The sequence below is a fragment of the Hylobates moloch genome, unplaced genomic scaffold, assembly GCF_009828535.3.
Source record: "Hylobates moloch isolate HMO894 unplaced genomic scaffold, HMol_V3 SCAFFOLD_18, whole genome shotgun sequence".
NCBI classification, from domain to species: domain Eukaryota; kingdom Metazoa; phylum Chordata; class Mammalia; order Primates; family Hylobatidae; genus Hylobates; species Hylobates moloch.
In genome coordinates, this window is record NW_026652293.1 from 33,039,621 (window position 1) to 33,052,497 (window position 12,877).

The 12,877-nt window shown below is 40.9% G+C and overlaps 1 protein-coding gene and 1 non-coding gene across 4 annotated transcripts in view; one reads left to right on the top strand and one right to left on the bottom strand.

Annotated features, from left to right (window-relative positions):
• The window catches only part of ZYG11B (zyg-11 family member B, cell cycle regulator), a 112,638-nt gene that overhangs the window by 82,038 nt on the left and 17,723 nt on the right, over positions 1-12,877 (top strand). For all 3 annotated transcript variants that reach the window (XM_032136574.2, XM_058430524.1, XM_058430523.1), the window contains 2 exons: positions 11,430-11,627; positions 11,754-11,806. In XM_032136574.2, coding sequence (XP_031992465.1) covers positions 11,430-11,627; positions 11,754-11,806 — 251 coding nt within the window. The remainder of the gene's footprint in view (positions 1-11,429; positions 11,628-11,753; positions 11,807-12,877) is intronic.
• On the bottom strand, positions 2,518-2,622 carry LOC116458218 (U6 spliceosomal RNA). The gene has a single exon (XR_004245263.1). It is a non-coding gene; the product is annotated as a U6 spliceosomal RNA (small nuclear RNA).

Sequence of the window (12,877 nt, forward strand, 5' to 3'; positions counted from 1 at the left end):
CAAATAAACAAAAAAAGAAAGAGAGAGAGAGAGAGAGAAAGTTGCTGCTATGATACTTGTAAACAATGACATTAGAAAATAAATATTATTAAATTTAAAAAGACTATAAAAATACAGTGCGAGGTCAGGAGATCGAGACCATCCTGGCTAACACGGTGAAACCCCGTCTCTACTAAAAATACAAAAAATTAGCTGGGTGCGGTGGCAGGTGCCTGTAGTCCTAGCTACTCCAGAGGCTGACGCAGGAGAATTGCTTGAACTCAGGAGGTGGAGGTTGCAGTGAGCTGAGATCACACCACTGCACTCCAGCCTGGGCAACAGAGCAAGACTCCATCTCAAAAAAAACCCTACAACTTTATTTTTTTTATATTTTTTTATTTTTGCCACTATATATATACATATATATACACATATATATATACATATGTATATATATAGTGGCAAAAATAAAAAAATATATGTATATATATAGGCCCGGTGCAGTGGCTCACGCCTGTAATCCCAACACTTTGAGAAGCCTAGGTGGGCAAATCACCTGAGGTCAGGAGTTCATGAACAGCCTGGCCAACATGGTGAAACTCCCATCTCTACTAAAAATACAAAAATTAGCCAGGCATGGTGGCAGGTGCCTGTAATCTCAGCTACTTGGGAGGCTGAGGCAGGAGAATTGCTTGAATCTGGGAGGCGGAGGTTGCAGTGAGCTGAGACCACGCCATTGCACTCCAGCCTGGGTAATAAGAGCGAAACTCCATCTCAAAAGAAAAAAAAAACCACAACATATATATATATATACATATATATATAAAGATTTTTACCACATTAAAAGAAAAAATATAATATGCATATGCTTCTTTGTATTTTTTGGTATTGTACAAAGTTTCACACTGAGCATGTTTTACTTTTTTAAATTTATTTTTGAGACAGAGTCTGTCACTCTCTTGCCCATTGTGCAGTGCAGTGGCACAATCATGGCTCCCTGCAGCCTTGACCTGCCAGGCTCAAGCAATCTTCTCACCTTAGCTTCCAGAGTAGCTAGGACTATAGGCATGTGCCACCATGCCCAGCTTATTTATTTATTTATTTATTTTTGTAGATTTGCAGTCTCGCCATGTTGCCCAGGCTGGTCTCAAATTCCTGGGCTCAAGCAGTCTTCCTGCCTTGGCCTCCCAAAGTGCTGGGAATACAGGCATGAGCCACCACACTTGGCCTCATGTTTCACTTTTGTAATTAGTAAAACAGATCTCATTAAAAAATGTTATCAGGCTGGACACAGTGACTCATGCCTGTAACCCCAACACTTTGGAAGGATGAGGTGAGAGAATTGCTTGAGCCTAGGAGTTTGAGACCAGCCTGGGCAATGAAGCACAACCCCATCTCTACAAAAAATGAAATAAAATTAGCTAAACATGGTGACATGTACCTGTAGTCCCAGCTAGTGGGGAGGCTCAGGCAGGAGGATCACTTGATCCTAGGAGTTTGAGGGCTGCAGTGAGCTGTGCTCATCCTACCGCACTCCAGCCTGGGTGACAGAGTGAGACTCAGTCTCTTAAAAAAAAAAAAAAAAAAGTCATTAACCTACAAGTGTTCTTAGATTCTGTGTTTGATAGTTAATGATTACTACTTAGACTGCTTACGAAGCCCGGGCATGGTGGCTCATGCCTGTAATCCCAGCACTTTGGGAGGGTGAGGCGGGCGGGTCACCCGAGATCAGGAGTTTGAGACCAGCCTGCCCAACATAGTGAAACCCCGTGTCTATTAAAAATACAAAAGTTAGCCAGGAATGCTGGTACATGCCTATAATCCTAGCTACTCAGGAGGCTGAGGCACAAGAATTGCTTGAACCTGGGAGGTGGAGGTTGCCGTGAGCGAAGATTGCACCATTGCATTCCAGCCTGGGCGACAGGGTGAGACTCTGGCTAAACCATTTTTGATACTGGGACTACACCACCACCCAACATTTTTATTTTTTAGAGACGGATTTCCAGGCTGGATGGCCAACGGCTCGACGTGAGGCCTCCCAAAGTGCTGGGATTACAAGCGTGAGCCACCGCGCCCGGCAGAAATCACATATATTTCTTAACATATTGGATATGGATTAAAGTAAGCCCTCTAGGATTTTGAGACAAAGGTAAAGGATCAAATGTTTTATCAGCTTAATTGCTGCAACAGGCGAAGTGCCTATGTGGCAAAAGCCATTTTATTTTTTATTTTTGAAAAAAATATTGGTTGGGTGCGGTGGCTCATGCTTGTAATCCCAGCACTTTGGGAGGCTGAGGCGGGCAGATCACCTGAGGTCCGGAGTTCAAGACCAGCCTGACCAACATGGAGAACTCTCGTTTCTACTAAAAATACAAAATTAGCCGGGCGTGGTGGCGCATGTCTGTAATCCCACCTCCTCGAGAGGCTGAGGCAGGAGAATCGCTTGAACCCGGGAGGCGGGCGTTGCTGTGAGCCAAGATCGCGCCATTGCACTCCAGCCTGGGCAACAAGAGCAAAACTCTGTCTCAAAAAAAAAAAAAAAATATGGAACACTTTGCAAATTTACATGTATCCCTGCACAGGGGCCATGCTAATCTTCACTGTACCGTTCCAATTTTAGTATGTATGCTGTCAAGTGAGCACACAAAGGCAGACCTCTGTTCTCAAGGAATTAGATTACGGGAGGCGTAGATTAGTGAGTTAAAAAATGTAAATTGGAGCTTGTTTTCCACATGCAAGCAATGAGGAGATGGGTTTTTAGGAAAGCTGAGGACTGCCATTTAAGGAAGACCTATCTGTTGTTGTAGCCTTCATGATATAAGGTAGAAAATGGAAAACAACCTAAATGTCCAGTAATAGAGGAATTATTTAAAAAATTACAGCATTTGATTGTTTTATTCAGAGTTAATATGATTATTTGATACAGAAGTTGGCTCAGGTCACCTGAAATGGAAAGGTGAAATTTATTTTAAATATTTGTGGGTCGGGTGCAGTGGCTCATGCCTGTAATCCCAGCACTTTGGGAGGCTGAGGTGGGTGGATCACGTGCGGTCAGGAGTTCAAGACCAGCCTAGCCAACATGGTGAAACCCGTTTCCACTGAAAATACAAAAATTAGCCAGGCATGGTGGCCCATGCCTGTCCCAGCTACTCGGAAAGCTGAGGCAGGAGAATTGCTTGAACCTGGGAGGCAGAGGCTGCAGTGAACCAAGATCGTGCCACTGCACTCTAAGCCTGGGCAACAGAGCAAGACTCTGTCTCAAAAAAACAAAAAAAAAAACAAAAAAAAAGACTTCATCTCAAAAAAAAACCTATATTTTTAAAAAATTTCCAAAGGAATACATGTTTGTTATAACTAGTGAAACAGTGCAAAACTGTATTTAACATCCTTAAGGCTCTGTCTCCAACCCTTCATCATTTTTATCTCCATGAAGTTATTAATATTAATATAACTTTATATGTTTCCTTCCATATTTTTCTCTATTACCTTGTGATTAAATTTTTTCAATAATTTAATTTGAGATATTTATTCTAATTTAATTCTGTATGGTCAGAGAATATGCTTTGTTTGGTTTGAGTCCTTCTGAATTTATTGAGACTTGTGAATGGCCAAGGATATGGTCTATTTTGGTAAATATTCCATGTACACTTGAGAGGAATGTGTATTGTCTTATTATTGGGTATAGTGTTCTATAAATGACAATCAGGTCACTGATTGTTAATTAGCTTGATTATTAACACTAATTAATAATTAGATTGTACAGTGTCACAGTTGACACTGTACAATTCTACCACATCCTTACTAATTTTCTGCCTACCTGTTCTATCAATTATTGACAAAGGAGTTTTGAAATCTCTGACTATAATTGTAGATGTATATGTTTCTCCTTACAGTTCTTCATGTATTTTGAAACTCTATTATTAGATGTATAAACGTTTAGAATTATGTCCTCCTGTTTAATGGACTCCTTTACCATTACCAAACGACTTTCTTTACCCCTGCTAATATCCTCTACTTTGAGGTCTCCTTTGATACTGATATAGCCATCTGTACTTTCTTTTGACTAGTGTTAGCATAGTATTTCTTGTTTTATCCTTTTACTTTTAACCTATATTTGTCTTTATATTTAAAATGTATTTCTTGTAGATAGCATATACCTTGCATTCTGCTTTTTTATCTAGTTTGAAAATATCTGTTTTTTATTTGGGGTATTTGGATCATTTACATTTCCTGTGATTTTTAAATTTTTTTAAGTAATAAAAAATAATAATTGTGTATGTGGAGTACAATGTGATTTTTTTTTTTTTTTTTGAGACGGAGTCTTGTTCTGTTGCCCAGGCTAGAGTGCAGTGGTGTAATCTCAGCTCACTGCAACCTCCACCTCCCAGGTTCAAGTGATTCTCCTGCCTCAGCCTCCCCAGTAGCTGGGATTACAGGAGCCTGCCTCTGTGTCCAGCAAATTTTTGTATTTTTAGTAGAGATGGGGTTTTGCCATGTTGCCCAGGCTGATCACGAACTTCTGACCTCAAGTAATCCACCAGCCTCGGCACGAAATTCTGACCTCAAGTAATCCGCCAGCCTCGGCCTCCCAAAGTGCTGGGATTACAGGCGTGAGGCACCGTCCCAGCCCAATGTGATGTTTTGATGTATGTGTTTAATCATTGTGGAATGATTGAATCAAGCTAATTAACATATCCATGACCTTACATACTTACTGTTTTTTGTAGTGAGAGCATTTAAAATTTACTCTTGGCTGGGTGTAGTGGCTCATACCTATAATCCCTAAATTAATAATAATGTATTATATACTTCAGAATTGCTAAGAGTACTTTTTTTTTTTTTTTTTTTTGAGACAGGGTCTCACTCTGTCACCCAGGCTGGAGTGCAGTGGCATGATCTGAGCTCACTGCAGCCTCGACCTCCTGGGCTAAAGCAGTTCTCCCACCTCAACTTCCTGAGTAGTTGGAACTATAGGCGCACACCACCATGCCCGACTGATTTTTAAATTTTTGTAGAGATGGGTTTTTGCCATGTTGCCCAGGCTGGTCTTGAACTCCTGAACTCAAGTGATCCACCCACCTTGGCCTCCCAAAGTGTTGGGATTATAGGTGTGCACCACCATAGCCTGGTGTCATTTTTCTTCAACCTAAAAGACATCCTTTAACATTTCTTACAGTGTGGATCTGCTGATGATGAATTCTTCAGCTTTTGTCTGACTGAAAACATCTTTACTTAACCTTTGTTTTTGAAAGATACTTTTACCAGGTATATAATTCTAAATTGACATTACTTTAAAGATACTGATTAGCTTTTTTCTGACTTGCTTCTTTCTAATAAAAATCTGATGTCATCATTATCTTTGTACTTATGTATGTACACGTTCTTTTCCTCTGGCTACTTTTAAGATTTAAGATTAGTTGGCCGGACACGGTGGGTGGCTCACGCGTGGAATCCCAGCACTTAGGGAGGCCAAGGCGGGTGGATCACCTAAGGTCAGGAGTTTGAGACCAGCCTGGCCAACATGGCGAAACCCCGTCTCTTCTAAAAATAACAGAAATTAGCTGGGTGTGGTGGCAGGCGCCTGTAATCCCAGCTACTCGGGAGGCTGAGACAGGAGAATTGCTTGAACCCAGGAGGCGGAGCTTGCAGTGAGCCGAGATCACGCCATTGCACTCCAGCCTGGGCAACAAGAGTGAAACTCCATCTCAAAAAAAGAAAAATAAGATTTAAGATTAGTAACAATTTTGAATATTTGATTATATGTGTCTTGATGTAATTAACTTCATGTTTCCTGTATTTGGGATTTATTGAGCTTCTCAGATATATAGGTCTACAGTTTTCATCAAGTTTGGAAAGTTTTTAGCCATTATTTGTTTTTAAAATTTTTTTGTACAGATGGGATTTTGCTATATTGTCTAGGCTGGTCTCAAACTCCTGGCCTCAAGTGATTCTCCCACCTTGCCCTCCCAAAGTGCTGGGCTTACAGGAGTAAGCCACTGTGACCTGCCCATTTCTCTAAAATAAATTTTGCAGCCCTTCTCCCCACATTGGAGTCCTTTGGAGACACTAATTTGCACATATTAAGCTGCTTGACATTGTCCCACAGCTTACTGATGCTCTTTAATGTTTTTGTTCTTTTGTATTCTGTGTGTTTCGGTTTGGATAGTTTCCCTTGCTATGCCTTCAGTTAATAATTTTTTTCATCTGCAATATCTAATCTACAATGCCATCTAGTAATTTTTTCATCTTAGACATTGTCATTTTTGTCTCTACAAGTTCGATTTAGGTGTTTTTTGTATCTCCATGTTCCTACTGTTTGAATATATGAAATAAAATTTTGATAACTCTTTTAATATCCTAATCGGCTAGTTTTATTTAGTATCTATGTCAGTTCAGGGTCAATTTCTTTTTTTTTTTGAGACGGAGTCTCGCTCTGTCGCCCAGGCTGTAGTGCAGTGGCGCAATCTCGGCTCACTGCAAGCTCCGCCTCCTGGGTTTAAGGCATTCTCCTGCCTCAGCCTCCCGAGTACCTGGGACTACAGGTGCCCACCACCACGCCCGGCTAATTTTTTGTATTTTTAGTAGAGACGGGGTTTCACTGTGTTAGCCAGGATGGTCTCGATCTCCTGACCTCGTGATCCACCCGCCTCGGCCTCCCAAAGTGCTGGGATTACAGGCGTGAGCCACCGTGCCCGGCCAGTTCAGGATCAATTTCAAGTGATTATTCTCCTCATTATGAGTCATGTTTTCCTGATACTTGGCATGCTTAGGTTTTAATTTACTCTTTAAAAAATTTATTATTTTTTAAATTGTGGTAAACAATGTAAAATTTACCATCCTAACCATTTTTAAGTGTATTGTTCAGTGGTATTAAATACGTTCATAATGTTGTAGAACCATCACTACCACTTATCTCTGTAACTGTTTTCATCTTGTAAAACTGAGCGTCTGTAACCATTAAACAGTACTATTCCATTCCCCCATTCTGCAGCCCCTGGTAACCACCATTCTATTTTCTGTCTCTATGATTTTAATTCCTTAACTACTTCATGTAAGTGGAATCATACAGTATTTGTCTTGTTGTAACTAGCTTACTTCACTTACAATATTGTCCTCATGGTTCATCCATGTTGTAGTGTATGTCAGAATTTCCTTCCTTTTTAAGGCTGAATAGTATTTCATTGTATGTATAGACCACATTTTCCTTATCCATCCATTTGTTGGACACTTGGGTTGCTTCCTTGGTTTTGCTATTGTGAATAATGCTTCTATGAAGATGAGTGTACAAATGTCCCACCACAACCTCCGCCTCCCAGGTTCAAGCAATTCTTCTGCCTCAGCCTCCCTGAGTAGCTGGGATTATAATCCCTATAGGCATGCACCACCCTGCCTGGTTAATTTTGTATTTTTAGTAGAGACGGGGTTTCTTCATGTTGGTCAGGCTGGTCTTGAACTCGAACTCCCCTCAGGTGATCCGCTTGCTTCTGCCTCCCAAAGTGCTGGGATTACAGGTGTGAGCCACCGCACCCGGCCACAAATATCTCTTTAAGACTCTACTTTGAATTTTGTGGGGTATAGTTCGAGAAATAGAATTACTGTATCATGTGATAATTCTATTTTTAAATTTTGAGAAACTACCATACTGTTTTCCACAGCAGCTCTACCGTTTTACATTCCCACCAACAGTGTCCAAGCATTCCAATTTCTCCACATTCTCACCGCTTGTTATTTTGTTTTTTTTTTTAATAGTAGCCATTCTAATGGGTCTGAGATAGTATCTTGTAGTTTTTGTTTTCATTTCTCTAATGATAAGTGGTGTTGAGTATATTTGTATGGGTTTATTGGCCATTTGTATAATCTCTTCGGAGAAATATCTATTCAATTCCTTTGCCCATTTTTAAATTGGGTTGTTTGTGTTTTTGTTGTTGTGTTTTAGGAGTTCTCTATATATTCTGGATATTAATCCCTTATCAGATATATGTCTTGCAAATGTTTTCTCCCATTCTGCTTGGTAGTTTTTGATTGAATGCCAGACATTGTGAATTTTTACCTTCTTGGTTGCTGAATATTTTTGTTTTTCTATGAATATTCTTGAACTTTGTTCTGGGATGCAGTTAACTTACTTTTAAACATTTTGATCACTTTGATCACTTGCTTTTTATGATTTATTAGGAGGTTCCAGAGCAGTGGTCAGGCTATGGCTAATTATTCTCTACTACTGAAACAAGACCTTCCTGAGGACTCTACCCAGTGCCTTGTGAATGAAAGGTTTTTCCATACTGGGTGATGAGAATATGTGAGAACATGCACTATTCCTGGCCCTCTGTGAGCACTACGCACTTTTCTGTAACTCTTTAGATGGTTCTTTTCCTGCCCTCAGCTTCCTTGTGTTCATCTTGTTATCATTACTCTGCTGAATAGAGTGGGACTGTACAGATGGCTGAACTCGCTTTATGTGCACATTCTCTTCTCCCTGGTGTTCTGTCCTGTGAGTTACCTTCATTTCTGTGGACTGTTCACCTCATCTCCTACTCCATTCAGTCTACTAAACTCTGCTTCAGATCTATATCCCTGTGCTACAGCCTGGAAACTCTTTCAAGGCAATAGCTCACTTTGTTTTCCATCCAGTAAAGGACACTAAGAGTCACTGTCCTTTATTGCTTGTGACCAGTATCTTGAGAATTGTTTTTCCATATTTATTTGGATTTTTTAATTGTTTCAGGCAGATGTGTAAATCTGACTGTTTTTACTCCACCTTGGCCAGAAGCAGGAGTGCTCATCAATCCTCAACTTAAAAACAAGGAATTGGCTGGGCAGGGTGGCTCACACCTGTAATCCCAACACTTTGGCAGGCCAAGGCGGGCGGATCACCTGAGGTCAGGAGTTGGAGACCAGCCTGGCCAACATGGTGAAACCCTGTCTCTACTAAAAATACAAAAATTAGCCGGCCATGGTGGTGGCTGCCTGTAATCCCAACTACTCGGAGGCTGAGGCAGGAGAATCACTTGAATCCAGGACGTGGAGGTTGCAGTGAGCTGAGATCCCGCCTTTGCACTCCAGCCTGAGCGACAGAACAAGGCTCCATCTCAAAAAAAAAAAAAAAAGAGAGAGAAATTTATCTTTCATGTTTACTCACATCTCTCATTCTATTATTTTCTTACATTTATTATCCTATAGGTGTGCTAGCAATGACTTCTCACTCATGCGTTGTTTACCTAACAAAGTTTTTTATTTTGCTTTGATTTTTTGAATGATAAATTTTTAGTTGGCTGTTGAAGTCTAAGTGGACAATTTTTTTCAGTTGAATCTTTGGGTTTATAATTTTTATAACATTTTGCAAAAATTTGGCCATTATTTCTTCAAATACCTTTTTTCATTCCCTCTCTAATCTCTGCTTCTTCTATGACTTCAGTTATAAGCATGTTAGACTTCTCGACATTATCCCACAGGATATTGGCTTTTTTCCCCAGTCTGATTTTTTCTTCTGTGCTTTGATTTGGATGGTTTCTATTTCTTTTTGTGTGTGTGAATAGAGACAGGGTCTCCCTATGTTGCCCAGGTTGGTTTTGAACTCCTGGCCTGAAGTGATCCTCCCACCTCAACCTCCTGTGCTGGGATTACGGGTGTAAACCAGCATGCCCTGCCATGGATGCTTTTTATTTCTCTGTTGTTTAGTCCACTGATTGTTTTTCCGGAAGCATCTCATCTGCTGTTAATCTCATCCAATATATTTTGCTTTTCAGATATTTAATTTTTGTTTTTTTTTTTTATTTCTATAATTTACATTTAGGTCAGCCAGGCGTGGTGGCTCACGCCTGTAATCTCAGCACTTTGGAAGGCCGAGGCGGGTGGATCATGAGGTCAGGAGATTGAGACCATCCTAGCTAACATGGTGAAACCCCGTCTCTACTAAAAATACAAAAAAATTAGCCAGGCATGGTAGCTGGTGCCTGTAGCCCCAGGTACTTGGGAGGCTGAGGCAGGAGAATGGTGTGAACCTGGGAGGCGGAGCTTGCAGTGAGCTGAGATCGCACCACTGCACTCCAGCCTGGGCGAGAGCGAGACTCTGTCTAAAAAAAAAAAAAAAAATTACGTTTAGGTCTTTCTTATATCTTCATTTTCTCCCTTCATTTTTATGTCTGAATTATATTTATAATATTTATAATAGCTGCTTTAAGTCCTTGTCTGCTAATTCTATTATCTCTGTTATTTTTTAGTCCATTTCTATGGATTGATTTTTCTCCTGGTTATTAATCATATTTTTCTGCCCCTTTGTATGCCTGGTAATTTTTTTATTGGATGCCGGTCCTTGTGAAATGTAACTTGGTGATTGCTAGGTTTTATTATTTTTCTCTAAAGGGTCTTATACTTTGTTCTTGCATGCAGTTAACTTGCAGATCAAGTTGCTCCTCTTGAAGCTTGTTTATGTTATTTTATTTTATTATTTTTTGTGTGTGAGACAGAGTCTTGCTCTGTTGCCCAGGCTGGAGCACAGTGACACGATTTCCATTCGCTGCAGCCTCCACCTCCCAGGTTCAAGCAATTCTGCCTCAGCCTCCCGAGTAGCTGGGATTACAGGCACATGACACCACGCCCAGCTAATTTTTCTATTTTTTTAGTAGAGCCACCATGCTTGGCTGTTTTTGGTTTGTTTGTTTGTTTTGAGATGGCGTCTCACTCTGTCTCCCAGGCTGGAGTGCAGTGGTGTGATCTCAGCTCACTGTAACGTATGCCTCCTGGGTTTAAGCGATTCTTGTGCCTTAGCCTCCCAAGTAGCTGAGATTATAGGCGTGCACCACCACACCTGGCTAATTTTTGTGTATTTAGTAGAGACGGACTTTCTCCATGTTGGCCAGGCTTGTCTTAAACTCCCGACCTCTCAGGTATGAGCCACCACACCCAGCCCTGTTTGTTTTGTTAGAGTGGCGTCTTATCAGACTTTACCCTACGGTTCATATATAATTTAGCCCTACTACTATCAAATACTTTGCTTATTATGAGGTCTCTTGAGTCTGGCTAGCAGAAATGTGAACTGCTCCTATCCCTGTGTGACTTTGGGATTTGTTCATATACTACTTTCTGGTAGTTCTTTCCCTAGCCTCCTGGAGTTTCACCCTTGTCATTACTGAGCCAGAGATTTGGGATACAGGTCATGTGTGCTCTGTCTCTGAGTGTGGAGCTTTGTCCTTTCCAGCACTCTGTTCTACAGAGTTTTGCTGCTTGACCACCCTGAACTATGATCTCTGTTTCAACAAAACTGCTACTTTCTCTTTGGCTTCCTCTTACCTTCATTGCAGTCTGTAAACTGCCCTCATTTGAATACTTTCTCTCAGGGAAATACTTTTCTCTCACCTTCCTGAATTGCCTGTTATCCGGGGCCTAAAAACAGTTATCTTAACCATTTACTATACATATTACATTAATTTTTATATCTTCTTTTTTTTTTCCAGAACAATATAGCTGAAGTACAAGAATTGCATTCTGAATTAATGTGGAAAGACTTTATAGACCACATCAGTAGTCTTCTACACAGTGTGGAAGTGGAAGTCAGTTACTTTGCAGCTGGAATTATTGCCCATTTAATATCCAGAGGTGAACAAGCTTGGACATTGAGTCGTAGCCAGAGGAATTCTCTGCTGGATGATTTGGTAGGGTCATTCCATACCAACAAAAGACATTCATAGTGGTTAAACTGTCAAAGCCTCATAATGTAGTAAATAATGCCGTGCTAAATAAATATTGTAATCCTTTCTTGTGTGTCTTTTGTCTTCCAGCATTCAGCTATTTTGAAATGGCCAACTCCAGAGTGTGAGATGGTAGCATACAGGTAATTAGTATCATAATTAACAGTAAACCAGCAACCTAGTCTAGAGATCATTTCTAAGAGTCATTCCTACTAGATGCATAATTTTTCCCTCAGGCACCTCAGTATTGGTTATTTATTTATTTATTTATTTTGAGACAGAGTTTCACTCCGTTGCCACGGCTGGAGTGCAATGGCATGATCTTGGCTCACTGCAACCTCCACCTCCCAGGTTCAAGCAATTCCTCTGCCTCAGCCTCCCGAGTAGCTGGGATTACAGGCGCCCACTACCACGCCCGGCTAATTTTTGTATTTTTAGTAGAGATGAGGTTTCACCATGTTGGCCAGGCTGGTCTTGAACTCCTGACCTCAGGTGATCTGCCTGCCTGGGCCTCCCTAAGTGTTGGGATTACAGGCGTGAGCCACCACACCCAGCCAAAAGTATTGGCTTTAAAAGAAGCAAAGTATTTTGACTTTTTTTCTACCACCTATCACTCTTCATGTTTCCTTCATTTCACATTTGTTGAAGACAAGTGCTAGGAATTTGTTGTATGCTCTTGAAATTCAAAGATGAACAAAGACATGGTGTCTGCACACACAAATTTTATATCCTTGTGAGGGAGAGCAAATGTGGATCAGATAAAATACCATTACGCCAGATGTCCATAGAATGTTATGAAATTAAAGGTGAAGCCCAGCGGGGTAGCACATATCTGTAGTCCTGGGAGGATCACTTGAGCCCAGGAGTTTGAGGCTGCAGTGAGCTATGATTGCATTACTGCATTCCAGCCTGAGTGACAGAGCAAGACTCCAAATGTAAATACACACACACACACACACACACACACACACACCTTTCAGAAGAAGTGAGTTGTGATCTGAGTGTTGAAAGATAAGGAGAGGCAGGAGATTTTTAAGAAGAAAAAGCATCGTATTAATGCAGGAAGGTCTAAAATAAAATGACACATTGAAGGAATTAGAAGTAGCACCAGATTCGGGCCAGGCACTGTGGCTCATGCCTGTAATCTCAGCACTTTGGGAGGCTGAGGTGGGTGGATCACTTCAATCCAGGAGTTCGAGACCAGCTTGGCCAAC